The sequence below is a fragment of the Ursus americanus genome, chromosome 21 (genome assembly GCF_024610735.1).
Source record: "Ursus americanus isolate L20-20 chromosome 21, mUrsAme1.1.p, whole genome shotgun sequence".
In the NCBI taxonomy this organism is placed as follows: Eukaryota; Metazoa; Chordata; class Mammalia; order Carnivora; family Ursidae; genus Ursus; species Ursus americanus.
The window spans coordinates 671,128-696,976 of record NC_142147.1 but is presented as its reverse complement, the minus strand read 5'-3'; the positions used below and the strand labels follow the sequence as shown (position 1 = coordinate 696,976).

Here is a 25,849-nt window from a genome sequence, read left to right as displayed (position 1 = left end):
AGCTCTGCGGAGAGGGTAGACCCCGGGGGGTGCGGCTCGCGGGAGAAGCAGTGAGGACGCCAAGTTCCACGGATGCTTTTATCCTCCACAGTGTGGGGGGGGGTGCCAAGGAGCCAGGGCCCCAGCGGGGGACGGCTAGACCCTGCAGCCATCCTGGCTCGCGGCCACCGAGGGGGGCTCCGGTCAGCCGTCCTGGCCCCACTGCCGTCCAGCGGGGCGGGCGGAGGACGGCAGCAGCGGCAGGTGGTCTGCGCCGGGGCGGCCCCCACGGAGTGGGGACCGGCACAGACGGTCGGCATCCTGCAGCGACACGGGCAGCCCGCGGCCCCGGCTCTCCGGCAGCAGCAGGACGCACAGCAGGGCCAGGATGGTGAAGGAGGCAAAGACAATGTGGTGCAGGAAAAAGCCACTCCGGGCCTGCAGGGCGGCCAGGGGGGCTGCGGCCTGGCCCAGGAAACCGGCCCCCAGCACGAGGCCCAGCCCAGCCCCCCTGCGGAGAGTGCATGGTGTTGGGAGGGGGGTGGAGCGTGGGGGCTCTGGGGAAAACCAAACCCAAAGGTTTTTGTGGAAAAAGTTCTCCTCCCCATCCTGGAACAAGTCTTGTTATTTTCATTAGGAAATGAGAAACAGGCTCCCCGCCCTGGGGTTGTGTCCTCTCTGGGGGCTGTCTCAACTCTGCCCCCCCTCCTCCACGTGCTTCTGTGACCAGTGTCCCCCATGTCCCTGGGAAGAGCTGGTCTGAAGCCTGGGGATGGAGGATGGAGGACGGGCGGGAGCTGGCAAGGGTGGCATGCACCTCACCTGATCACCGTGGGGAATATCTCTGCGGCAAAGAGGCTGCTGAGAGCAGACACGGCCTGGGAGGCCAGGAGGCCCAGGACAGAGAGGGACAACATGGTCCATTCTGGCAGGTCTGGGGACAAGGAGAAGGCTCCCACACTGCGCACGGGGCCTGGCCTCCCAGCCTTCCACCGTGATGCCGCGCCCTGTGCTGGGCGGGGGGTGTCAGGTGTTCTCGGCCGCCCCTACTTGAACCAGGCCTTTCTATCGAGCCCCTTCCCATAGGATCCTTTGGGTGTCCGTTTGGGCACACAGTGGGGACATGAGTGGGGGAAAACACAGGTTCTTCCCGACACCTGTGCCTCTCTCTTGTGGGCCTAGGAGGGGGCCGATCCCCGTACCCCACATCAGTCAGACCCTCAGCCAAACACAAGGACCCTGCACACTCACACTGGGTCCCGGCAAGGAGCATCAGGGACGCCAGGCCCACGACCAGGGTGCCCAGCAACAGGACCGGGCGTCGGCCCCAGCGGTCCCCGGTCAGCAGCAGGAACACCGTGGCTACTACCTCCAGGCCAGCGCCCAGGAAGTAGGGCTGATAGAAAGCGGGCTCACTCGGGGTCAGGCTGCGGAGGAAGCTGGCTCTGATGCCCCCGCAGATCAGCCTGGGAGGGAGGCAGGGAGGGCGGAGCTGTGGCCCAACCAGGACTGGGGACCAAAGACCCACCCTGGGAGGAAGGCTCAGACACTTAGCCCACCCATGCCCTCCCCTCCTCACGAACTGAAGCCCAGGATGAGTCCATTTCTCCAGGCGACACAGGTCTGCCGCAGCTCCAGGACGGAGTGGTACTGGGGCTGGGGGCTCCCTGCACCCAGCATGTCCAGTTCTGTGGCTCCGGGAATATGAGGGGGCATATATGAGAGGCTGACCCTTCTCCCCCTTCTCCAGCACCCACACCTCCCTTCTCCTGGCTGGTGCATTACCCATAGCCAGGGAGCTCTCCTCCTCTGAGCTGTGCTCGGGGTCCACGCCCCCAGCTTCTGCAAAGTGCCACAGGATCTTCCTGGCTCGGGCTGGCTGTCCTGTGGCCAGCAGCCAGCAGGGAGACTCAGGGAACAGGGATGGGAACCTGCAAGGATGGGGTGTAGGGATGGCAGAAGCCAATGCCCCTGCCCAGGACCCAGGGGGAGAGGTCATCCCGTGGCTCCCTGGATCCCTGTCCCATTCCCACATGCATGGAGAGAAGTGACACACATGGCCTCCACTGCTGTTACTGAACCATCTACCACCACACTTACCCCCAAAAGAGCAGCAAGAGCCCTGTGACCAGGGCACTCAGCCCCTGCAGGAGGCGCCAGTCCTGCGCAAGCAGGGCCAGGCCGGGCAGCAGCAGGGTGCCCAGCACTGAGAAGAGGCCAGCTGCCACGGAGAACACCAGGCGGTGGGGGGGGTCACACAGCTCCAGGCCTGAGCAGAAACAGCCTGAGACCAAGGCCTTTTGGGACAGCTGCTCTGTCCAGGGCTGTGGGGGGACCAGTCACTAGCCTACGATGTCTGAGGCCAACTCACTGCTCCTCCAGCACCCGGACCTTCCCACCACCACCAGTAGAGCTCACAGAACAGAGCGTGCCCCTCCCGCCTTCACAAGGAAGCCCCTCAGTGGGAGTGCCAGGGAGGCCTCCCATGCCACCTGACTTGGCTCTGTAGCTGAGTGGGAGGCCTCGCCTGAGGGGGTGCTCCCCGGAAGCACCCCATGGTACTCACGAGCCACGTAGAGGGCCAGGGAAAAGCCTGCCAAGGCCCCCCCATGAAGCAGCCTTAGAGCCAGCAGGGCAGGAAAGCTGGCAGCCAGGGCCTCACTGGCCCCCAGGCCCGTGGCCAGCACCAGGGAGGCCACAAACACAGCCCGACGTCCAAACCTGGGGGGCAGCAGGGGACACACGGGGCTGAGCGTCAGGACAGCTCGGGTATCTAGCTAGACCCTGAGGGCTTGAAGGTGGGACTGCTGGGGCAGAAGGGAAGGACCAGCACCTCACCAGTCACAGCCTGCGCCCAGGAGGACACAGCCCAGCAGCCAGCCCAGCAGGTGGCTCGTCTGCTCCAGCGGCACCTTCCAGCCGTCCTCACACACGAGGTTCCACTGTGGGGGACACCAATCACCTGTTGGCTGGCCAGGTCCACCCTTCCCCTTGCTGGAGTTCCCAGAGCGTCAGGCTGCCAAGGGCCCTAGACGTCTTGCTCCAATTCCCCTCTGGAAATAAAGGGAAACTGAGGCACAGAGCGCGTGAGGTACTTGCTCAGAGTCGCACAGCATACTCTCCTGACTCTGGTAGTCTTCCACTGGGATTTGAACAGTTCCTGGTCTGAGCTCCCAGAGGGCAGTACAGGGGTCCCCGGGACACCCACCTGGAGCCTGAAGTCTGTTTTGTGTTTTTCTCTGGATAGGATCCCACTCACCTCTCTGCAGCCACTGCTGTCCTGCCACAGGTGACTCCTGACTGCTCTAAGCTTCCCACCGCTGTTCCAAGGGCCTTGCCCTCACTTCCCCACTGCCCTGCTCATTTCATTTCAAGAGTGACTCCGGGAACAGGCTGGAGGGCTGAGCTCACCCACTTTTCCCCGACAAGGGCCCTTGACCTCCGTTTTGCCCTTCCCCACCTCTCCTTCCAGGTTTCCGCCTCCTCCCCAGACCTAACATACCATTTTGGGTCACACTACATCAGAGTTTTTAGTTTAAAAACCAAACGTTCGTGAAAGCTGGTAGGGTGCTGATTGATCAGGACCTCAAGAAAAGGGCAGGTGCCACGGGGAACAGAATGGGACGGAGGAGGAGAAGCCCAGCAAGTTTCAGGGCTCCGGGCAGGGATGTGGCAACCCTGTCCCAGTTTCCACACTGGGGCCAGTCCTCCCAGGGACAGAGTTCGGGCTGCGGGGTAGAGGCCAAGCGCAAGCAGAGCTGGGCGGATCCTCGCTCGCTCAAGGGACGAAGGAGAGGAAGAGGGTCCTGGGAGGTTCCAGCTGCCCTCCCCCACCTCTCCCACCCAGACCGCTGAGCTGCCCCCACCTCCTGTCCAGCTTGTGTGCACCTCCGGAGCTCTACGTGACTACCTTGATTCAAAGCCTCCTGTCTTGGAGCACAATTTCGACACCTACATGGCCCAAAGCCATGGCTTACTCAAAGGGTTGGTGGCACTGAAGTGGCACGTCCTGCGGACCACCTGGCGCTTATCTGCTCATCCCTTCAGCGGAACTCCTCTTCCTCCAGGCTGCCCGCCCACACTGGCAGACCTCGGGCAGCGGGCTCTGCCATTAGACCTGGCACCCGCCTATGTCGACATCTGCTGCATCATCTGACCCCCGACTAAGAGCCCAGCATGACAGCCCCAGCAGACCAAGGGCAGAAGATAAGGGGGACGAAGGAGGTGGGGACAGAAGAAAGGGGGAGCAGAGGACGGGGGACAGAGACCGGGGGGCGGAAGAGCGGGAGGCGGAGAAATGTAGGGACAGAGACGAGAAGGAGGCGGGGGTGGGCGGAACGCCGGGGACCCAAGCCGTCCGCCCCTCCTCCGCTGGTCGGGAGCGCACCTGGGTGACCGGGCTGCGCAGCAGGCCGGCGGCGGGCAGCGCGTAGTGCCAGCCGCGCGTGCAGGGTCGGGTCCCGTTGGGGCGGGCGCGGGACGCGGACTCGGGGTAGCGCAGGAGCAGGCAGGGGCTCGGGGCGCGCGCGGGCCCCAGGCGCGGCACGCTGGCATCGAGCAACGCCGACCCGCGCAGGCCGCGCAGCGCGGGGGGCAGCAGCGCGGGGTCCGGCCGGCAGTGGTGCGCCGGTAGCGCGGTGAGCAGCGGCTCCGAGCCCAGCGCCAGCCCCAGCGCCACGCACGGCAGCCACGAAGCAGCGGCCAGCAGACGCCGCGCCCGGCCGAAGCCTCCGGCCGCGCGCAGAACCCGCGTCTCCGACTCCATCAGCGCCTCTGTGCTCGGCCGGGCGGCCTGCGCGGGAGCGGAGCCACGGAGGCCGGGCCCCTGGGGCCTAGGGCGGCCGGGGCGTGGCCTGAGAGAGCAGGCTAGGGGAGGGTCACCGCGCCCTCGCCCCGGCCGCGGGGGTTGCGGAGGCGTGCTGGTGGCACGTGGTCAGCTTGGGGTCCAGCGCGGCCACGTGGAGGCGGGAGTCCTCGTGCGGGGGCGTGGTCGGAGGCGTGGCCGGTGGCTGGTGCTTGCACGGGGGCGTGGCCGGCGGGGCGTCCTCTGACCGGTATGCGGCGCGGTGGGCGCGGGGGCGGGGCCGGTGGGGGCGGGACCGGGGAGGGGGTGCAGGGACGTGGTCGGAGGTGTAGCCGACGGGGGTGGTGCTCGCACGGGGCGTGGCCGGCGGGTCGTCCTCGTGCGGGGGCGGGGTCGACAGGGGCGTGGCCGGCGGGTCGTCCTCGTGCGAGGGCGTGGTCGGTGGGGGCGTGGCCGGCAGGGCGCTGGTGCGGGGGCGTGGCCGGCGGGGCTGTCGGGGCGCTCAGGTGCGCTCGGCGGCGAGGGGCCGGGGTCGTGGCGGTCCCGGTGGCCCGGGTGTCGCGGCTGGGCGGAGGGTGCTGCCGCTAAGCCAAGGTCCCGCTTGGGAGTTTGAACGCCATCGTGGGTTTGTGCGGCGCGGGCCTCGCGGTGGCGGCGTCGCGCGTGCGGGCGGCGGGGTCTTCCTCCGCAGACCCGAGGTAAGTGGCGTTGGCCTTCCGCGTCTGTGTGCGGCTCCGGGGACAGTTGGGGGGGAATGTAGATGACGTTTACAGGACGCCTGGGTTCCCTGGAGGTGTGGGTTTGCGAAGGGACCCTGGACCTGCGTGGCGTCTTCCGGAGGCAGCGTTGCGCGTGTCCCGAGTGTTCCTGGCTTTACAGCTGTTCCCGGTGAGGTAAAGCTCGCCATGTTCTGCTCACCGCGAGGGAGAAGTCCCCGTCCGCCCCCAGGCGCGTCCGCGGAGCGCGGCCCTCGGGCCGGGACTTCGGCCCTCATCGCGGCCAGGCGGTCCGGGTCCCCGGGGAGGGCCCGGTGCAGGTGTTTGCGACGGTGCAGGTGCGCGCGCCGGTGGAGGCGTGCGGGCCCGGTGAAGGCGTGGCGGCCAGGTGCAGGTGTGCGCGCCCGTGTGACGAGTCCGAGTGTGAATCGTGCAGGAGCCTTTTGCATTCCCGCCGCCGCCGCCGTCTGTCCAGGGTTACAGCCACCGGGGTGCGGTTGAGCCCCGCCCCCCCCCCGCCCGTGTTCTCCATTGGCGACTCCCCAGCGGCTGCGGATGTGGATCATCTGTACTTATTGGCCCCGGATCCGTCTCTGGAGAAATGACGCTGCAGACCCTATGCCTGGTTTTACTTGTGTTGTTTGCCTTTCTGTTGGTCAGTTTTAACTATTCTATACGTATCCTGGACACTAGGCCTTTTCAGGTACAGGATTTGCAAATACTTCCTCTCATCCTGTACGTGGACATTTCACTTTCTTATAGTGTCCTTCAATGCAAAAAAATGTTAATGTTAGTGAGGTTCAGTGTTTTTCCCTTCATGCTCATGCTTTTGGAGTCATGTAAGAAACTATGATTAAAATCCAGATTATGAGTATTTGCCCGTCTTTTCTAAGCATTTTACAAATTCAGTTCTTAGATTTAGGGATCTGATTCAGTTTGAGTTCGTTTTTGCATGTGGTGTTAGATTGCATGTGGACACTCGGATTGCCCAACACCATTGGTTCAAAGACTTGTTCTTTCCCCTTTGAATTGTGTTGGCACCTTTGATGACACCAATTGTATGGTTAATGTCTGGACTCCCCATTCCGTTCATTGGTCTGTGTGTTTTTTCTCCTGCCAGTACCGCACTCTTGATAACTGTAGCTTTCTAGTAGGTAAAGTGTGAGTCCTCCAACTCTGTGCTTTTTCAAGACTGTTTTGACTATTTGGGATCACTAGCAATGCTATGTGAAGTTTACAATCACTTTTCCTGTTTTTGCCCAAAAGGCCATTTGGATATTGGTAGGAATTGCATTGAATCTATAGAACGCTTTGGGAATATTTGGAAATACTGCCATCTTAGCAGTATTAAGTCTCCCAATCCTTGAACAGAAAATGTCTCTCCATTTATTGAGGTCATCTTTAATTTCTTTCAGAAATGTTTTGTGGTTTTGGGTATACAAGTCTTGTACTTCCCTGAGTGAATTTATTTCTAAAATATTTTATTATTTTTGATACTATTGTATATGAAATTATTTTGTAAGTTTCCTTTTTACATTGTTCATTGCTAGCATGTAGAAATACAAGTGATTTTTGGGATACTGATCTTGTATCCTACAATTTCTCGCTGAATTTCTTTTTTCTTTTCTTTTCTTCCTCTTTCTTTTCTTTCTTTCGTAGGCTCCACACCCAGCGTGGAGCCCAATGCAGGGTCTGAACTTGTGACCCTTAGATCAAGACCTGAGCTGAAATCAAGAGTCAGACATTTAACTGGCTGACCCACCCAGGCACTCCTGAATTTCTTTAGTAGCTCTGATGTTGTGTGTGTTTGTTGATTTTTTAATAGGATTTTCTACTTATAAAATGTTATCTACAGTTACAGATATTTTTATTTCTTTTTCTGCCTAATTGCTCTAGCTAGGACTTCTAGTATAATATTGAACAGAAGTGGTGAAAATGGGCATCCTTGTCTTGTTTCTGATCTTAAAGGGAGAGGTTTCTGTCTTAACACCACTGAGGATGTTATTAGCTTTAGGTTTTTCCGAAGTGCCCTTTATCATTTTGAGATATTTTCTTTCTATTCCTAGTTTAGGTGTTTTTATCATCATGAAATGAAATGATGTTGAATTTTTCCCTTCTATTAATGTGTTGTATTGCACTGATTCGTTTTTATATGTTGAACCATCCTTGTATTCCTGGGATAAATCCCACGTGATCATGATTTCTAATTATTTTAATATACTGCTGGATTATATTTGCTAGTATTTTCTTGAGAATATTTGCATCTATATTCTTACGATACTGGTTTGTCATTTTTTTTTCTTGTGTTGTCTTTGGCTTTGTTATCGGGGTTATGCTGGCCTCACAGAATGAGTCACAAGGTGTTCCTATTGTTTGGGACAGTTTGGGATGGATTGGTGCTAATTCTTTCATATTTGGTAGAATTTACCCACAAAACCATCTGGTCCTGGGCTTTCCGTTTGTGGGATGTTGTTGATTACTGACTCAGTTTCTTATTATAGGGTATATCTAGATTTTCTATTTCTTTTTGGGTCAGTTTCAGTAATTTGTGTGTTTCTACGAATTGTGTCCATGTCATAGGATTTCTAATATGTCCGCATTTAATTGTTCATAGTATTCTCTTACCCTTTTGTATTTCTGTGGGATCCAGTAATGTTTTCTTTTTCACTTCCAATTTTGGTAATTTGAGTCTTGTTTTTTCTTAGCCTATCGAAAGAATAGTCCAACCAACTTGTTCTGTTGATTCTCATTTATCTCCACTGTTAACGTTAAAAATAAAACTGCCAGTTATTTCACCAGCAAAAGTGGCTTTATTCTGGAACAGCAGGGAATGGCAAGCCAGCCGGGGCACACGCAGCCTTCCGCAAACCCGGGAAAGAAGCGGAGGCGGCCTTTCCGGTGGGGAAGGAGGGGTTGGAGGGGCTGTTGTAAACCAAAAGTCCATTGGCGTAAACTGGGAGCTGGCAGTGTAGTGGCTTCTCATTGGCTGGGCTGTGATAGCCTCTCATTGGCTGAGCTGCTGCCGGAGGCGGGGGAAGCCGGCTTCTTCCTGTTAGGGTAGTAAAGTGGCAGCCACTTGCGAGGGGCGTGCCTTCTGTGGAGTCTGCGGTTGGAACGCGTGCTGGGTGTGATAGCGCCCCCTGCCGGCGGCCTCCAGTGTGCACGAGGTTTCTTCACTGATTCCCACTCCAGTCTTCACTGTTTCTTCCCATCTACTGGCTTTGGGTTTAGTTTGCTCTTTTTTTCTTGTTCCTTAAGGTGTACAGTTGGGTTCTTGGTTTGTTTTGTGCAGTAGGCTTCTGTAGCTATACATTTCCCCCACGCTGCATTTGTTGTGTCCTGTAACTTGTTTTCTAGAGTGTTTAAGTATTTTACAAATTTCTCTTGTGATTTATTTTTTGACTTGCTGGTTATTTAAGAGTGTGGTCTTTAACCTGAAGGTGTTTGGATTCTCCCCTTTGCTTTCTGCTCCCGATTTCTAGGTTCATCCCACTGCAGTCAGAGAAGATTTGTATTAGTTTAGTCTTGTTAGACTTAGGGGGGCTTGTCGTAGGGTCCGTCCTTGGGAGTGCTCCATGTGCATATGAGAAGATGCTGGTTCTGTGCTGTTGGCCGAGATGTTCCGCGGATGTCTGCTGGAGCTGCTTAGCCCTTTCCTTCCCTGACGCATGTCTGTCTACTTGCTCGGTCGTTATGGAAATGGGGAACCAAGATTCCCAGCCGCTGGTGGAGAACTGTCTCTCTCTCTCTTCCATTCTGTTGGGTTTGGGTTCATCTATTTGGGGGGTTCTGCTATTTGGTGTTTATATGTTTATAATTGTTACATCTCCTTGATGGCCTGGCCTTTTAAGATTAATATGTCTTCCTTTAATTCTTGTGACAATTTTTAAATTATATTCTATTTTGTCTGATGCTTGTACAGCCAGCCCAGTTCTCCCATGGGTTCACTTCTGCCATTAATTTGTTTTCAAACTTAGGTATTCTTTGTTGTTGTTCCTCAGCTCCTCATTACTGTCTTTGCATTTCGTTGATTTTTGAAATAGACTATGTTGGGGCACCTGGGTGGCTCAGTTGGTGAATCGTCTGCCTTCCGCTCAGGTCATGATCCCAGAGTCCTGGGATTGAGCCCCACGCGGGCTCCCTGCTCAGCGGGCAGTCTGCTTCTTCCTCTCTTGCCGGGCTGGTGCTCTCTCTGGTGCTCGCTCTCTCTCTCAAATAAATAAAATCTTAAATTAAATATGCCATCTTAATTCCCTTCTTCTTTCTATTTCTATATATTTTTAGCTACTTGTTAGTGGTTACCTCGGGGAGTGCAGTTAACATCTCATGACAACCCAGGCTGAACTGAGAACACACTAGTATGACTCATACCCATTACTTTCAGAAGTACCCATGCATCCTAAACGTGCCTGTGTCTCCTGTATTTTATTATCATACGGTTTGTCTGTCTTGTGCGCCTCTTAACATAGATTTGTAGTGACTTCATGCATTTGCCTATTAAATACAATAGGAAAGGAGGAGTTAAAACCACACAGAATGGGGCACCTGGGGGCCTCAGTGGGTTGAGCGTCTGACTCTTGATTTCAGTTCAGGTCATGATCTCAGGGGTGTGGGATCGAGCCCCACGTTGGGTAGAGGAGCCTGCCTGGGATTGTCTCTCTCTCCTTCTGCCTGCCCCTCTGTCCATCTTTAAGGAAATAAGTAAATAAATAGTAAAAAAATTTCCCCTTACATATGAGATGCCTTTTCCTGTTTCTTGCTGTTTTATATATTTTTTAGAGTTTTATTTGGCAGAGGGAGTGAGTGAGTGAGAGAGAGAGAGAGCACAAGCAGGGGGAGCAGCAGGCTGAGCAGGGAGCCAGATGTGGGACTGGATCCCAGGACACTGGGATCATGACCTGAGCCGAAGGCAGACGCTTCACCGACAGAGCCACCCAGGTGCCCCTGTTTTACACTTTTTTGTTGGGAAGTGGCTTTTTTTTAGTATTATGCTGTGGTGCCTCTGGGAATCATATTTACTCATTTACTCATTTTGAATTGCTAAATCTTTTTTTTTTTTCTTTTTTAGGAGAGAGAAAGAGAGCCCACGCAGGGGGAGGAGGGGCAGAGAGGGAGGGAGGGAGAGGATCTTAAGCAGGTTCCATGTCCAGTGAGGAGCCTGACATAGGGCTTGATCCCACGACTCTGAGATCATGACTTCAGCCAAAACCAAGAGTCAGACGCTTAACCGACAGAGCCACCCAGGTGCCCACAAGGGTGGCTAAATCTTGAAGGCTGGGTCTGTTCATCCGTGACTTTGCCAACTGTCTATTCCTTGTTTGGTGTCCCCACTGCAGTTTCTGTTAACTCTGCAGCAGCCAGTGACCTGACCAAGACCCCCTTAAATGTCTGGCTCCCCCAGTGTGTGTAGAGAGGGAACCAGCATCAACAGAAAACAAATACTATCCCTTTAAATCTGCAGAAAGCCACCTCCGCCTTTGCAGTGTTAAACCATGTCCTTTTTTCTGGCCCTTTAGTGATCAAAAACAGTGATTAGCACTCAGAACGTAGGCCCCCTGTCTTTGGAGATTAGGGTCCTTGATGCACACTCTTCTCTCCAAACCCCTGTAGGAATGAGGGCTGTTGTCCCCGTGACAGCGATGGGAGGTGACAGGTGCTATGGTGCAAAGGGCTGAAATGTGCCCGGGTTCACCAGCCGCTTCAAGGCCTGCTGCAGACAGCTTCTGCCAGTCAGGGGGTACTTAGGAGGAGGGAAGGGTCCCTGCAACTTCCTACTACGTCTGCTGTGATAGCTTCCATACACTCTTTTACCAAAATTTAGTAGCTTTGTGAAGCATTCCTGGTGGTTATAAACTTGTAAGTGAGATGCCAGAGTTCTGAAAGGTTGATTCTGACTGTTTTGGGTAGCTTGACTAATCATTGCTTTAATGAAGTGATGGGATTTTGGAATTTTTGCTCCACCATATTTTGTGATGTCACTCGGTGTATCTTTTTAGGAAACTTGTTTTCCAAGTAATTGTGCCATTTTACATTTGCACCGTGAGTCCACCAGAACAGCAGTCCCCCTGTATCCTTACCAATCCTTGGCTTGCTCAGGGTAAATACAGACCCCTGTCTTTGGCCATTCTACGGAAGATGGAGTAGTAGCTCGCGCACGTCCGCGGTTGCCTGTCCAGTGGTACGTGCTGCTGTCAGGCATGCTAGGTATCCGTACAGCGACCTTACACCCAGTAGCAGTTTTGTGAAGATTGCATTGATTTCTCAGCAGGCAAAGATGTTGCCTAGAAACACAGACCATCATACTTCACCCTCAGTAATCTGGTTACTTTTTATTTACTTTGCTTGCCTTATTGTAAGGGCTAGATTGACCGTACAGTGCTGAACAGAAGTGGTGAGAGTAGGTACCCCTACCTTATTCCTCATCTTAGGGACTACACATTCAGGCTTTCACCATTAAGTTTGATAGCTGTACGTTTTTCATAGATGCTGTTTTTTGGGTGGGGAGAGGGAGAAGCAGGTTCCCCACTGAGCAGGGAGCCCAATGCAGGACTTGATGCCAGGACCCCGGGATCACGACCTGAGCTGAAGGCAGACGCTTCACCGACTGAGCCACCCAGGTGCCCCTAAGTTGCTGAATTTATTGGTATAAAAGTTGTTAATAAAAATTCTTCATTATTCCTTTAATATCTGAAAAATCTTTAGTGCTGTCACGTCTCTTATTCCTGATATTGGTAACTTGCATCTTTACTCTTTTTCTGAATAGTCTGGCTAGAGATTTATCACTTTTATTGCCCTCATCAAAGGACCAGCTTTAGAGTTCCCATTTGACTTCTTCCTCGAACCAAAGGTTTTGAAGGAACATATTATTTAGTTCCCAAATATTTGGAGATTTTAAAGGATCTTTCAGTTACTGATTTGTAATTTAATTCCATTACAGATTAGAACATATTTTGTGTGATTTGAATCCTGAGAATTCGTCGAGACTTGTTTTATGACCAAGGTGTGGTCCACCGCGGTAAAAGCCCTCTGCGCTGGAGAATAACGCGTATGGAGCTTCTGTCGTGTGGCGTCTTCTGTAAATGTCAGTCGGGCTGGTTTGGTTGCTGGTGGTGTTCAGATTTATCACGTCCTTGCTGATTGTCTACCTACTTATTCTAATGAGAGAGGTGTGAACAGTGTTGAAATTATGAATTTATTTCTCTGTGCATTTTTATCAGTTTTTTCTTCATGTATTTTATGAAATTGCTGTTAAGTGCATAGATATGATAGTTGTTATGTTCTCATTATGAAATTACTTCCCTTATCGCTAGTAGTGGTCTTTCCAAAATCTCTCTTGTCTGATATTAAAATAGCCATTCTGGGGGCCCCTGGGTGGCCCGGTCTGTTAAGCATCCGACTCTTGATTTTGGCTCAGGTCACGATCTCGGGGTAGGTGCTCAGTGTGGAGCCTGCTTGAGATTCTCTCTCCCTCTGCCCCTCCCCCCATTTGCAGGCGCGTGCTCTCTTTCAAAGAAATAAATAAAATCTTAAAAAGATAGAATAGCCACTCTAGCTTGCCCGCTTCCTTTCTGTGTAACTGCTCCTTATTTTGTGGGTTATACAGATAAGAAATGTGGTAAAAGTTGGGTCCGTGGAAGGAAATTTTTAATTTTAAAGCTTTATTCCTTTGACTATGAAACATGGATCTGTAAACTCCATACCACATCTCTTGCTTTCTTCTGAATAGTGTTGCTGTGGTATATTTTTTCCCATATGTTAACTTTTTACTCTTCACCTGCTCGTGGCATATGGAAGGTGTATTTCTTATAGGCGGCATGTGGTTGACCCTGCCTGTAGCTGGGATGGTAAGAGCATTCACACCTCACGTGATGTTTCTCTGCAGTTGGGTTTGAGTCTGCTGCTTTGCTGTTTGCCTTCTGCGCGTCCCGTCTCCATTTTGCTCCCCCTCCCGTTTCTGCTTTTGGACTTTCCTGACTTCTTTTTATCTATATGGTTGTCATGTTAGCTGTAACTTTTGTTATTCTGTTCTTTACATCAGGGCTTTTAATATATGCTTAAAAACCTGTATGTAAACATGTTGGAAAGCCCCCCCCCCCCAGGGCCAGGACGCCTCCCCTCACAGCGAGGAGCCTGTCTCCACGCTGCTTGTCGTGCCCTGGGTTTTGTATGTGCTGCAGTCCACTTACTGCGTTTTTCGTTTTTAAACAGGTGACTGCGTTTTAAGGAGACCCTGAAATGTTGTCTAGTGACCACGTAGTTGGTGTAGAGCTCGTGTGCGCAGACGCGGGATTCGATCCCAGACCAGTGTCCTCCTGCCGGCACACATCTTGGAGTGGGGCTTTGCTTGAGATCAACTAATTGCACTTTTATATTAGAACTGTTTTCATGTCATGCTTTTCTTTTTTTATTACGTTAAAGTACGCATAACCTAAAATTTACCATCCTGAACACTTTCAAGGGGCCAGTTCAGTGGTATTTGTTGGTGAGCTGCACTGCTCGGTGTAGTTTGGGGGCCGGAGTGCGGCCCCCAGAGAGGTCCTCCCGCCCAGGTCCTGCTCTGAGTGTCTTAGCTCAGGGGTCGCAGCAGCTCTGCTGAGAAAACCGCTCTTTGGCTCAGTGGGCAACCCTCCCACACGCGTCTTTGGTTAAGCACAAATTTTCTCCTATTATCTCAATTTTCTTTCTTTTCTTTTTTTTTTTTTTATGTTTTATTTGAGAGGGAGAGAGAGTGTAGCGAGAGACAGCATGAGCAGATGGCAGGGAGAGGAGAAGAAGGCTCCCCGAAGAGCAGGGAGCCCACCGCGGGGCCCGATCCCAGGACTGTGACCCGAGCCACAGGCAGGTGCTGAACCAACCAAGCCACCCACATGCCCCTCAACCTTCTCTTTCCCCCGAGATCGATTGATTGATTGATTGTAGAGAGAGGGAGTGTGGGAGGGAAGGGCAGAGCGAGTGGGGGAGAAGAATCTCAAGCGGACTCTGCGCTGACCGCAAGCCCAACATGGGGCTCGATCTCACGACCCGGAGATCATGAGGCGAAATCGAGAGTGAGACTCTCACCAGCTGAGCCACCCAGGTGCCCCCAAAGTATTTTCTAATTTCCCTTGTAATTTCTTCTTTGACTATTGAAGAGTGTGGTGCTTAATTTCCACATATTTTTTTAACTTTCCAGATTCCCTGTTATTGATTTTTGATTTCATTGCATTGTGCTCAGAGGACATACTTTGTATTATCTGTCTTTCTACATTTACTGAGGCTTGATTTGTGGCCTCACGGGCTGGTCTTTCCTGGAAAATGGTCCCTGCTCACTTGAGAAGCATATGTCCCTTGCTGTGGTGGGGCCGAGTGCTGGGTAGAGGTCTGGGTGGGTTCTAGTGTTGTTCGAGTCTTTGGTTTCCTGGGCGACCTTCTGCCTGCTTGTTCTGTCCGTCTGAAAAGTGAGCGTATGGAAGTCTCCAACTGGTACCGTGAACGGTCTGGTTCTTTCTGCTCTGCCATTTTCGCTGAGTCTCATGTAAGCAGCATGTTGTTGAATCATAATTTTAAAAAGTAAATTTTGCCAGTCTCTCCCTTTTAATTGGCGAGTCTAATCCCTTTACACTTAAATTCTTGGTAAAACTCCTTTTTTTTTTTGCTGTTGTCGCATCATAAATCTGTTTGGTTTCTCAGCTCTACCAGTACTGCCTTCTCTTGTTCTGGGTACTTTCTAGTACGACTCACTCAAACTATTGTTGATGTGACCGTATTTTTGAGCTATTAAAAAAAAAGGTTGATGTGGGGATTACAGTAAACATACTAACTGAAACAACCGAGTTTGGATGAATCGTAAGGACGTTTCGACAGTGTACCAAAACTTCGCTGGAACACGGCCTCCTCCTTTGTGCTACAAATGACATGTGAGTTACGTCTTTATACATCAGCCCACCCACAGTTCTGTAATTACTGCTTTAGGTCATTGTCTTTTAAGTAACACAGAGGGTTACAAACAAACAAAAACCGCATTTACACTGTTTTTTCTATTTATATAGTTACTGATGAAAAGCAGTGTTTTTATTTATTCATCTGGATTCAAATTACTATTTAGTGTTAAAAGGACCCTTTTTACTGTTTCTGAAGAGCAGGTATGCTAGCGGTACATCCTGATTCTCTCCATCTGGAAATGCCCTGAGTTCTCCGTTCTTGACGGCGTCTTCACCAGTTACAGAATTCTTGGCTGCCTCTCCTCAGCGGTTTGCACGCGCCATCCGTCCGTGGCCTTCACGCCCACGTGCCACGTGCTTTCTGCCGTGCTGACGTCAGACCTACTGAGGCCCCCTGTGCTCTAAACCGCGTCTCTTGCTACTTGCAAGATGCTCTTTGTCTTTTACTCTCGACAGATGACGATGCGTCTGAGTGTGGATCTCGGAGTTTCTCCTGCTTGCGGGTGATTGAGCTTCTTGGCTTTAGATGAGCATTTGCCATCAAATGGGGGTGATTTGGGCCGTTATTTTTTCAGATACTCTTTCAGCCCCTTTCTGACCTAGGGACTCCCGTTGCACACAGACTGGTGCACTTGGTGGCATCCAGCCGGTCTCTGAAGCTCTGTTCATTTTCTTTTGCTGTTTTTTTTTTTTTTTTTCCTGTTCCTCCAATGTGATGCCCTCAGCTGAGCCGTCTTCCAGCGGCCTCTGCCTGCTCCGATTCTCTCACTGCACTTCCACCGCACGAGGTCCATGCTCTCCTCAGAGTAATTCCTCTGTTTACTAATATTCTTTAAAATTTGGTGCGACACCCTTCTTTTACTGTCATATTAGTTCTTCAGACCTAATTTCTTTTGTTTTTAGAATTTTTATTTATTTCAGAGAGAGCGCACACACAGGAGCACAAATGGGGGGAGTGGCAGGCAGAGGCAGAGGGAGAAGCAGTCTTGGGGCTCGATGCCAGGACCCCGGGATTATGTCCTGAGCTGAAGTCAGATGCTTCACCGACGGAGCCACCCAGATGCCCCAGACACAATTTCATCTACTTCTTTGACCATAATTTATCAAAGTGGACTTTAGTCTTGGGTTTAACTTCTGGGTTTCCTCAAAGACAGCATCTATTGTTGTTTGTTTTTTCCTGTTTATGGGTCATACTTTGTTTCTTTGCATGTCTCCTAATTTTCTGTTCAAAAGTAGACATTTTAAATAATATAACAAGGTGATTCTGGAAGTCAGTTCAGATTTTATTTTTTATTTGTTGGTTGGTTGCAGTTGCTGCTGTATTTAGTGACTTTCCTGAACTAATTCCGTAAAGTCTAAATTCTCTGTTGTGTGTGGGCAGTGACGTCTTTGTGCTGTTAACTTGCTGCTAAGCTACTGATTGGACAGAGTTCCTTAGAAGCCTTGATCCACTAAGTGCTCCACACTGTGCCCAAATGCTCTTCAGTATCTGGCAAGTCACAGCTCTGCATTAGCCTTTGTTTCCTGTTTCCTCAAGGCCTCAAGTTTAGCCCAAAATGAGAAAATAGGATATTCTAAGTTATTTCCTGAGTATGCACACAGACCTGCACATGCACGTGGCTTTCTGTATCCTTAGGAATAGATCAGGGCAATTATAACCATGGACAATTCATTCCCCAGATCTTCCTTTTAAATTTTGTGGCCAGGCTCTTGTTTGCTCTTATTGGTATCATCACCTCAGGCAGCTGCAATGGTAAACAGCTGTCACTGATTGTTTTTGACAAAACCTCTGGGGTAAAGGGCTTTTCCCACTGAATGAACTCCAAGTCGGGTCAAATAACAAGTCCTAGGAAGGGGGCTTTTCCAGGGAGCTGCCAGACGAGTCCAGTGGTGACAGTACCCTGGAGATGGGAGGACACCAGAGGAGACCCACACTCAGGCTGACCCTTCTGCTGGGTTGCTGGTTCTCAAGACTAACACACAACTGCAGAGAGAAGAATGGAAATATGGAAGCTTAAAATTACACACAACTTGCTACAGAGATTTAGCTGTTTTTCTGGAATAATCACTCCTTGAATTTTAACAAGCCTTGGTTAATTTCCAAAGTTCTGAAAATGATCTTGACAGCCCCCCTCCCCGCCCACGTTCTTACTACTATTATGGAGATTTTTGAAGGTTTTAACTTTGCTATCCTGGAAGTTCTTCATTTGCCATTAAATGAATTTGCCCTACTTTATCTTTTCCATTTCTCTGAGGTTCTGATCTGTGATAGAAACATTCTCTCTTTACCAGGACTACCTTGAATTGGTGATTTTCTCCCTTTTCTAATTTTGGGAGGATTTTGACTGGGAGGTAAATGGCTCAGATTGGCATTTTAACTTGGTGTCTGGCATCCTATTTTCTAAGTTATGTCCTTGAATATCATCCTGGCTTCCACAGGGAAATGTAGAAAAGTCTTTTAATTTTTCTTAATTGTGAAATATAACAAGAAGATGCCAAAAACACATTTACAACCCATTAAATTATCACAAGGCCTACTCATACAGTCAATACCAAGGTCAAGAAATGGAGTATCACCAGCAGCCCCTGGAATGCTCCGCAAAGTGCCCGCTCACACCGCAGTCTGAGCTTCATATAAACAGAGCCGTACAATACAAATGGTGCACGTAGCTGGATTTTGTTCATCTTCATTGCTATGTACAGGCAGCTCTCAATGGGCGTGGTTTTGCCCCCCCACCCCAAACATGGGCAATGCTTAGCGATGTGGGTTGTCGCAGCTTGGAGGGGTGCTCCTGGTGGGAGCAGGTGGAGGTCAGAGGGGCTGAACACCTGCGTCGTTCAGGAAATCTGACACAGCAGTTGACTCCTCAGGCCAAGTGCAGGTAGTACAAGGTTGAGGAGCACGGCTATCTCTGTGGCGATTATCCTCTCTTCTCCCCTTTTTACTATTAGAAATAGTTGGGGTACGTTGATGCTTGTATGTGATGCTGTTCCCATAAGCACGGTTTCTCTTGGTTCTGTGCCCGCTCACCACCTGCAGGGCTAAGTAGCTGGAAGCCCCAGCGGTGGCTTGTCTTGGGCGCACCCTGAGCTCCTGGGCTTCCCTCATCGCAGGTCGGGCTCCCCCCTCCATGTTTCAGCTTCTCAGGATGTTTCCCCAAAAAGGGGAACCTGGGCCAGTGTTCTTTGCACTGTCCTGAGTGCCTGTGTCAGTAAATCTCCCAACATACGGAGAAAACGTAAGGGGGCAGCTTCCTGTCCCTCTCCCCCGTTGAGGGAGGATTAAAGCAGGCTGTCAGGGGCCTACCGGCACAGACGCCCGCCTGCTGGCTTGGTTCATGCGAAGGAGTCCTCTCTTCCTGCCAAGGTCACCAGCTGTCACTCAGCCTCAGGTGTCCACTCACTGGGCACTAGCCGCCTCCATGGAGCGCCTGTCCTGCCGCCTTCCGACGGCACTGGACACTGCAGGGTCACTGGGTCAGGCCCACCTCCAGGCTTCTAGAACGTCTAGAACGTGGCTCACAGCTGCTTTTCCAGGAAGAGAGGAACGCTGCTCACGGCTTTTCACGAAAACCCCTCCCCTGCTTCCATGCTGCAGTCTGGTGTTCATGTCTCTTCTGTGGGTTGGAAAGGACTCTGATTTCTTTGAGTATTGCATCTAAGCCGGAGGCAACCCTTGGCAAGGCCCTGGCTCCCCTGACCGAGGACCCTGCCCAGGCAGGCCTGCGGGCCCAGCCGGTCCAGAGCACCTAGAGCATTGGCTTCTCGGGTTCTCAGCCCCTGAAGGACACAGGATCGGGAGGGCTCTGCAGAGGCCGGAGTTACGGGCTGGTGGGGAGGTCAGCACACGTGTGCCAGAGCCCGGGCCGTGGTCAGGCGGCACCAGAGGCCGGAGCAGGGGGCTGAGGGCAGGAGCCTGTAGCCCGGGGCAAAGCACTCCCTTCCTCCAGCCTTCCTGCGCTGACACCCACACCTGCAGCCACCGGCCTCAGGGACACTCTGTCTCCAGACCAGGGGCAGCTTTGGACTCACGGACGTCCTGAAAATGTGTGCACTGACCCCTCCAGCCCGGAGAAGTGAGCGCTGGGAGCAAGTCACAGACAACGTTTGTTCTTAGAATTTAGTTAGGAAAGTTCTTGGGGTGGGGGCAGGGCACCTCCACACACACGGCCCAGACGACGGCATCTACGTCCTGTGTCTCTGCGGCAGCACCCGTGTGCACGGACCCCAGAAGGTCGCATCGTGACAATGCCACGGAGCAGACGCGCTCGAGCGTTGTGGTGGAGCGCTGAGCTCAGTGCTGCCTACACCACACGGTTCAGAGGCTGGGGGGGCCCGTGAGCCGTCCCCAGTCGCTGTGCATGGCCCATGGAGGCAGCTCCCCAGCCCAACGCACACGCACAGCCAGCAAGCCCCGGACCTCTGCCGTAGGCCGTGCCAAGCCCCTCCACGCAAATGAGCGCAGGTTAGCTTAGTTTGGTGCTTAAAAAAGAAGTGGGGCTTCAAGGATGGGTTACTGCGGCCGTCTGGGCGGCTCCATCAGTGCAGCATCTGCCTTCCGCTCGGGTCGTGATCTCGTGGTCCTGGGATCGAGCCCCGTGTGGGGCTCCCTGCTCGGCGGGAAGCCTGCTTCTCCCTCTCCCCCTGCTCATGCTCCCTCACTCTCACATAAATAAAAAATCCTAACAGAAAGATGGGTTCCTGTGAGGACAGCTCCATGAGAAAAATCACTAATTCACGCCCAGAACACACTGGAGCTCTCCTGTCCTCCCTGCCGCTCCCAGGCAAGCACACGAGTGGGTACCAGTCTGGAGCGAGTCTGCACAAAGCTCCGGGAGAAGGGGAGTCAGGAGGAGAGGCAGGGCTCCTCCAGCGCGGGGGTACCGCTTGGACTTGGTGGGAGCCTGGCCCTGCACCGGGAGTCCCGCCCGGATGCAGGTCGTCCTGCATGGGATCATTCTGCTGTTGCAGCTGTGCAGTGAGCAACAGGAACAGGAGCAGGTGAGGGGCTCCAGAACGTGGGTGAGGAGAAGGCCCACCCCATCCCCTGCACCTCCACACCCACGTGTCCCCAGTGCCCTGGGTGTGTGGGGGCGACCGTGCGAGCCAGGATTGCGTGAGGCGATGGTGGTCTCTGGGAGGGAGGCACTTTGTTCAGGAGGCGGCCCCAGGCCAGCTCCGTCCCATCCCCGTAGCGTCTCCTCTGAGGAGCACGAGCGCGTGCTCTGTCCGCTCTGCCAGACGGGGCGCACACCTCCCATTCTGCTCCTCCGAGCTGGTGCTGGCCAGCACAGGGGGGTCTCCCAGTGCGGACCCCGCAGCCGCGGCCTCACCGGGAGATCTGCCAGCCGCACCTGGAAGCTCAGGGTGGTAGCGCCCGTTCTGGGCACAGAGGGCCAGGCGCTGGTCTCTCCAGGCCATGCAGCCCAGGATCCGCTGCCCCGGTCGCGAGCAGCTCGTTTCCTTCCTACTCGTGCCAGGCCCTGGGGGACAGCTGGCTGGCGGAGTCCCATCGGGCCTTTCTCTCCCCTATGCCCCCTGCCCTGCTCTTGGCTGCCTGGGGTGTGGGGCAGGATGAGCACAGGGCCTCCCCTGGCCTCCCCCGGGCTGAGCCGTGCAGCTTGGGAGGGGGTGCGGGGAGGCTTGGGAAAGGAGGGAAAATGTTTCAAAATTAAAAGGTACTAATTGGGGAGGAAAACCGTTGAAGACGCAGAGCGACCCCTCAGCTCAGTCCTGCATGTCGGCCCCTTCTGGAGAGGGGCCTGTCATGTACAAAGAGCATTTAATTAATTTATTTATTTCTTTACACATAACTGAAGTGGTGTTACAGAAGTTATTTACAACTGTGCAGTAATGTGTTGCAAAATAAATTATCTAGAAGGCAGCAAAAGTACATTGTGAACGTGTATAAAACTGTACAGCGTTTACGGGTACACTTTTTATAGGATTATTGGCTCTGTAGTGTTTCAAGTTATGTTCTCAGAAAGAGAAACAAAATGCCCAAGATTAAAGGAAAAAAATATACAAACCACGTGGATTTGACTCCATTAAAAACACAACCCGAGTCCTGGCTCTGTGTCCGTCTGTGGCCGGCGCGGCTGGGCCCTTCCCTCCCCCCGCCCCCCCCAGACAGCGTCCCAGCCCGACTGAGGCCTGTGACAGCAGGACAGCAGCCGGGACCGCGCTCTCCCTGCCCTCCGACCTGGAGGGCACAGTTTCTAGGGGTGGGCGCCTTAATTTTCTTTCTTTTAGTTGATCAGAATGGAACGAGAAATTTTAAAAAATACGCTCGGTTCCGCAGCTCCTGAAATGCCCGTGCAGCCGGCTAGAGAGCAGACCCCGGGCCGCCGTGTCCGCATCCCCGAGATCTCCTCGGCCTCCCGCGGCAGCTGGTAGAAAAGAGCCTCACTCCAGGGGGCAAAGTGCGGGGTCTCTCCCTGGGTGTCCCCACCTGAGGGACAAGGTCTCCCTCCACTGTCTGGACGCGGCAGCAGCGCCGGGCAGACGCGTGTGGCCCTCGCCTGTGTCCTGTGCGGCCGTCCCGCGGTGCGTCAGGCTGGCAGAAGCACGAAGTCATCGTTGACGTCAACCATGGGCACGTAGAAGGAGGGCACCTCGTTCACACACAGGGACTTGTGCCCGGCGGGGTCCAGCTCCTGGACCTTCAGCTGCCACTCCATCCTCTGCACGGCGTTGAGCGCCGCAGCCTCGTGCTGTTGCCGCATCAGGAGACACGTCTGCGCGGGAAACACAGCAGGTGAGGGAGCTGAGGCAAGACCCCGCCCCCCCAGCTGCCCAAGGGAGGCCAGCCCCGTTCCCCCCGCAGGCCACCTGAGCACCCCCAGCCTCTGCACGCGGGGGGCTCATCGCGCCCCTGGCACCCGCGCAGCTCGGTAGCGGTGCTGACCACACGGGTGTCTGTCCCCTGTCCCTACGCGGTGCCCCACCCCCAGGTTTCACAGTAGCGTCTAATTAAAATCTGTATCTGTTCTTTGCCATTTTCATTTTACAATTATTTAGGGCTGGTGATCTTAGTTTCACTTCCAGTACAAATTATGCTTTTTATTTTTAAAAAATTTTTAAAGATTTTATTTATTTTAGAGCAAGCCAAGCCAGGGAGCCCGACATGGGGCTCCATCCCAGGACCCCGGGATCATGACCTGAGCCAAAGCCAGACACTTCACTGACTGAGCCACCCAGGTGCCCCAATTATGCCTTTAAAAAAAAAATTTAAAATTTTAAGTAGGCTCCACGCCGAATATGGGGCTTGAACTCATGACCCCAAGATGAATAGTCACATGCTCTATCCACCAAGCCAGCCAGGGGCTCTGGATTTATGTCTTTTAAAAGTAAACATTAAAAAACAAATGAAACACGTAAAACCGGTTATCTAGGGTTTGAAGCGTTTTGTATTCGGGGGTGTGCTATGTCCCGTCAGGAGCAGGTGGAAAGTTGAGAGGGTCTCTGACGGGGTCGCTGAGGTGGGACAGGACAGGAGGCGGCATGAATGGATCTGGGGTCGCGCGTGGTTTGCGAGCAGAGGGTGGACGTGAACAGTGTGACGAGGTCTCCTCGCGGCCCAACGTTTTCAGATGTGCGCACAAGCACGGAGGCCAGAGCGTGTGTCTCGTTTGCCTTAAAATCCTTCGGTTTAAAGTGTGCTGAGGGGATCGGGGTGAAACCCTCCATCTTCAGTCTTCTCCAACAAACCGCTGTGCACTGCGGCGTGGCGGCCACGGCTCTAAATCCGCGCGGACTCCGTGCACCTCTTTTTTTTTTTTTTAAAGATTATCTGAGAGCGCAGGCGCACGCGCGGGGGCGGGGCAGAAGGGGAGAGACTCTCAAGCCGACTCGGTGCTGAGCCCGACGCAGGGCTCCATCCCACGACCCCGAGACGGCCACCCGAGCCAGAACCGAGAGTCTGACGCTCGACCGAGTGCACCACCCGGGACCCCTCCGTTTCTTTTCCGAGTCACCCTTTTTCTCACTGGTTTTGTAAGTTCTGCGTTAAGGTCGTCAGACTGGTGTTTTTAAGGCACAACGTCTCACTTTAATAGTCAGGACGACTTTCCCTTGTCACAGGAAAGCCTTCCCTGCGCAGCCCCCGGGCCTGGCTGGCGTGACCGTGTGTGCCATCGTCCTGGAGCTCCCCAGGGACGAGCCCGGGGCCACGGACGCCACGTGGGCTCCTTACTCTCTGCTCTGGGCTGTCTACTCCACGCCGGCACGTCTCCGAGTGCGCTGCTGTGGCGCCGTGGCCACGGGTCCGTGAGGGGAGGGGATGCAGGTAAGGCACCCTGAAAACAGTGTCTTCCTCTCTGAGAACAGGCGCACCCGCCCTCCACCAGCCCCAGAGCTCTAGTGACAAGAGCGGGCATGGCCCTCTGGACCCTGCCTCCTGGAGCTTCCCGGGGGGTGGCACTGACCCTAGTGTCCCATCTGTGACTGGCGTTCAGTTCTGCAGTGGGCGACCCTGGCACCTGTGGACGAGGGTGTACTTCTTACTTGCTAATCTTTCTCTATCTCCCACCCATCCTCTGCCTGCTGCACTGGTCAGCACGTCCAGAGCAGTGGTGCTGGGTGTATGCTGTGACCTTTGAGGAGGGCTCAAGGTGGGGTCCCACAGAGGTCTGACCGCCAGCTGGTGACAGGAGCTGCTCCCCGCACACCTGGACAGGAGGGAAGACACTCTAAGGAGGCAACATGGGGGCGGGGAGACCTCAGCTCCCCTGAAAGTATCCGCTGGGTTCAGAGGGTCTGACACTGTCATTTCCAAACAGGGGACCCAGCAGCAGCCACCCCTCTCTCCACCCCAGACACCTGCTGGGACCCCCAGCCCAGGTGCAGCTTAGGGAGACACAGGGCCCTCACCTTCATGCGGTCATACTTGTCGTCCACGTCCTGGAGCCAGGAAATGAACTGGCGGGCATTGAACCGGTCGCGCACGGACTTGTTCTCATCCCCCTGAAGAAGAGAGCAGATGTGGACACTGGGTGGAGAAGAGCCGGGCAGACGGCTCACGCGCAGACTGAAAGCCGCAGCCTTACTCCGGAGTCCGCGTGAGCAATCCTGTTGCAGGACTGACTGGCACGAGCCTCCCTCCACATTCCCCACCCCCGCCCCCAGGAGGCTGCTGCAAGAGCGGGGGTGTGCGTGCTGGGCGCAGACAGACATGGGCGCCATGTCCTCGGGAGCCCCGCGGAGGCACACGGTCAAGCCGGAACGGGCGTATATTTCCATTTCTTCTGTTTGTATGTAACTTTCTGTGAAAAGGACCACGAGAGGCCCGAGGCGGCGTCACGCTGCAGGGAGTGTGCCAACTTGACATCACTATCCTCACGCACCGCAGCCCGTGCCCAGCAATGGGTCCACAAACAGGTAAGCCTCAGGCCCGAGGAGCAGCCGGCAGGTGGTCTCACAGGCCCCCACGGTCTGGGTCTTCTGCGTGGCCTTCACTGGGCAAAGTCTCTCCCCTTGGCCCCATGTGTGGTCCCCCAGGGACACACGGGAGGGTGGAGGCTGCAGCCTGAAGCCTTACCTCTTGCTCAGAAAGTCACCAAGATGCTTGCTTTCAGACACACAAAAAATCCCTGAAGGAGTCCTTCAGGCCCTAACCCTTTTATGTTTCATGGACTACTGTTTTGTTTCAGACAATAGGTTAATGGGGAAACTTAATTTTTTAAAATTTTCAGTAGGCTTCACGCCCAATGTGGGGCTCGAACTCATGACCCTGACAGTAAGGGTTGCACGCCCTACTGAGCTCGCCAGGCTTCCCTGATGGGGCAAGTTTTTAAGATGTATTCTTAAAGACTGTATGTAAGTGCGTGGAAAACCCTTAATGCACTAATAAAGAGTGTTTTAAAAAATCCCTGGACCACCTCTGTCCGCACGCAGCCAACCTGAGAGCACTGCTCATGAGTCTGGAGCGCAGCGGGAGCTCACGCTGGCCCGCGGGGCACAGGGGGTCACCAGTGTTCTGAGCAAGAGTCCAGCTGAACAGGGTGCGGGGGTGCAGGCCCAAACTGACACATTCTGGGTGGTTTTAAGAAGTCTCATGGTAGTTGTGGAGGAACAGAATCAACTGGGGAGCAACCCGTGACAGAGCATCTGGCCCCAAGCCTGAGTGCGACAGGCAGCAGGAGGAGGGGGCAAGGTGGGGACACCGCAGCCACGGACAGGTCTACACTGGGAGTTGCCAGTAGGTGAGGCCCCTGCCGGGCACTCGGGACACCCCTGGGAGCCGTCCTGCAACCACGGCAGGCGAGGAAGGGTGACCACCTCGCGTGGACAGAGCACAGCCGCGGTGGGGGCTGCGCGCTCGGTCACCTCCTGGCCCTCAGCCGCAGCGCCCTGCTCTGCCCGCCCACGGCACGACGGCTTCCGAAGGGGGCCTTCCCTGGGGCAGCACCCCCCCCCCCCGCCCCGGTAGC

The 25,849-nt window shown here is 53.9% G+C and overlaps 2 protein-coding genes and 1 long non-coding RNA gene across 17 annotated transcripts in view; 1 reads left to right on the top strand and 2 right to left on the bottom strand.

Moving 5' to 3' along the window:
* Positions 1-64: 64 nt before the first annotated feature.
* Positions 65-4,993, bottom strand: SLC22A31 (solute carrier family 22 member 31). Of its 3 annotated transcripts, none has more exons than XM_045772781.2 (9): positions 4,367-4,968; positions 2,818-2,921; positions 2,546-2,700; positions 2,080-2,248; positions 1,765-1,910; positions 1,559-1,673; positions 1,231-1,445; positions 802-913; positions 65-490 (listed from the first exon to the last, which is right to left on the bottom strand). In XM_045772781.2, the coding sequence occupies exons 1-9, from the start codon at positions 4,742-4,744 to the stop codon at positions 184-186; spliced, it is 1,701 nt and encodes a 566-aa protein (XP_045628737.1). In that variant the 5' UTR covers positions 4,745-4,968; the 3' UTR covers positions 65-183. The 3 variants fall into 3 exon arrangements, with proteins under 3 accessions (XP_045628737.1, XP_045628738.1, XP_045628740.1); XM_045772782.2 differs by having other exon boundaries at positions 1,559-1,667; positions 4,367-4,965; XM_045772784.2 differs by lacking the exons at positions 1,559-1,673; positions 1,765-1,910 and having other exon boundaries at positions 4,367-4,993.
* A 16,196-nt stretch (positions 4,994-21,189) lies between these two features.
* ANKRD11 (ankyrin repeat domain 11) overlaps positions 21,190-25,849 on the bottom strand; it is a 186,034-nt gene continuing 181,374 nt past the window's right edge. For 10 of the 13 annotated variants that reach the window (XM_087870365.1, XM_087870362.1, XM_087870358.1 and 7 more), the window contains 2 exons: positions 24,291-24,383; positions 21,190-22,156 (listed from right to left, as the gene is read on the bottom strand). In XM_087870365.1, coding sequence (XP_087726491.1) covers positions 21,971-22,156; positions 24,291-24,383 — 279 coding nt within the window. In that variant the 3' untranslated portion in view covers positions 21,190-21,970. Of the gene's footprint in view, positions 22,157-23,845; positions 24,089-24,290; positions 24,384-25,849 lie in introns of all 13 variants that reach the window. The other 3 variants (XM_087870363.1, XM_087870364.1, XR_015727984.1) reach the window with 2 other exon arrangements.
* Positions 22,048-24,326, top strand: LOC123776612 (uncharacterized). The gene is made up of 3 exons (XR_006775418.2): positions 22,048-22,176; positions 23,502-23,706; positions 24,200-24,326. It is a non-coding gene; the product is annotated as an uncharacterized LOC123776612 (long non-coding RNA).

Bases quoted from the DNA above. Each gene is read 5' to 3' on its own strand.
- SLC22A31 (XM_045772781.2), bottom strand. From the start codon at position 4,744: ATGGAGTCGGAGACGCGGGTTCTGCGCGCGGCCGGAGGCTTCGGCCGG. The intron at 2,922-4,366 runs GTGCGCTCCCGA...TGTCCCCCACAG, and splicing joins TGCGCAGCCCGGTCACCCAG to TGGAACCTCGTGTGTGAGGA. The intron at 491-801 runs GTGAGGTGCATG...CACTCTCCGCAG, and splicing joins ATATTCCCCACGGTGATCAG to GGGGGCTGGGCTGGGCCTCG.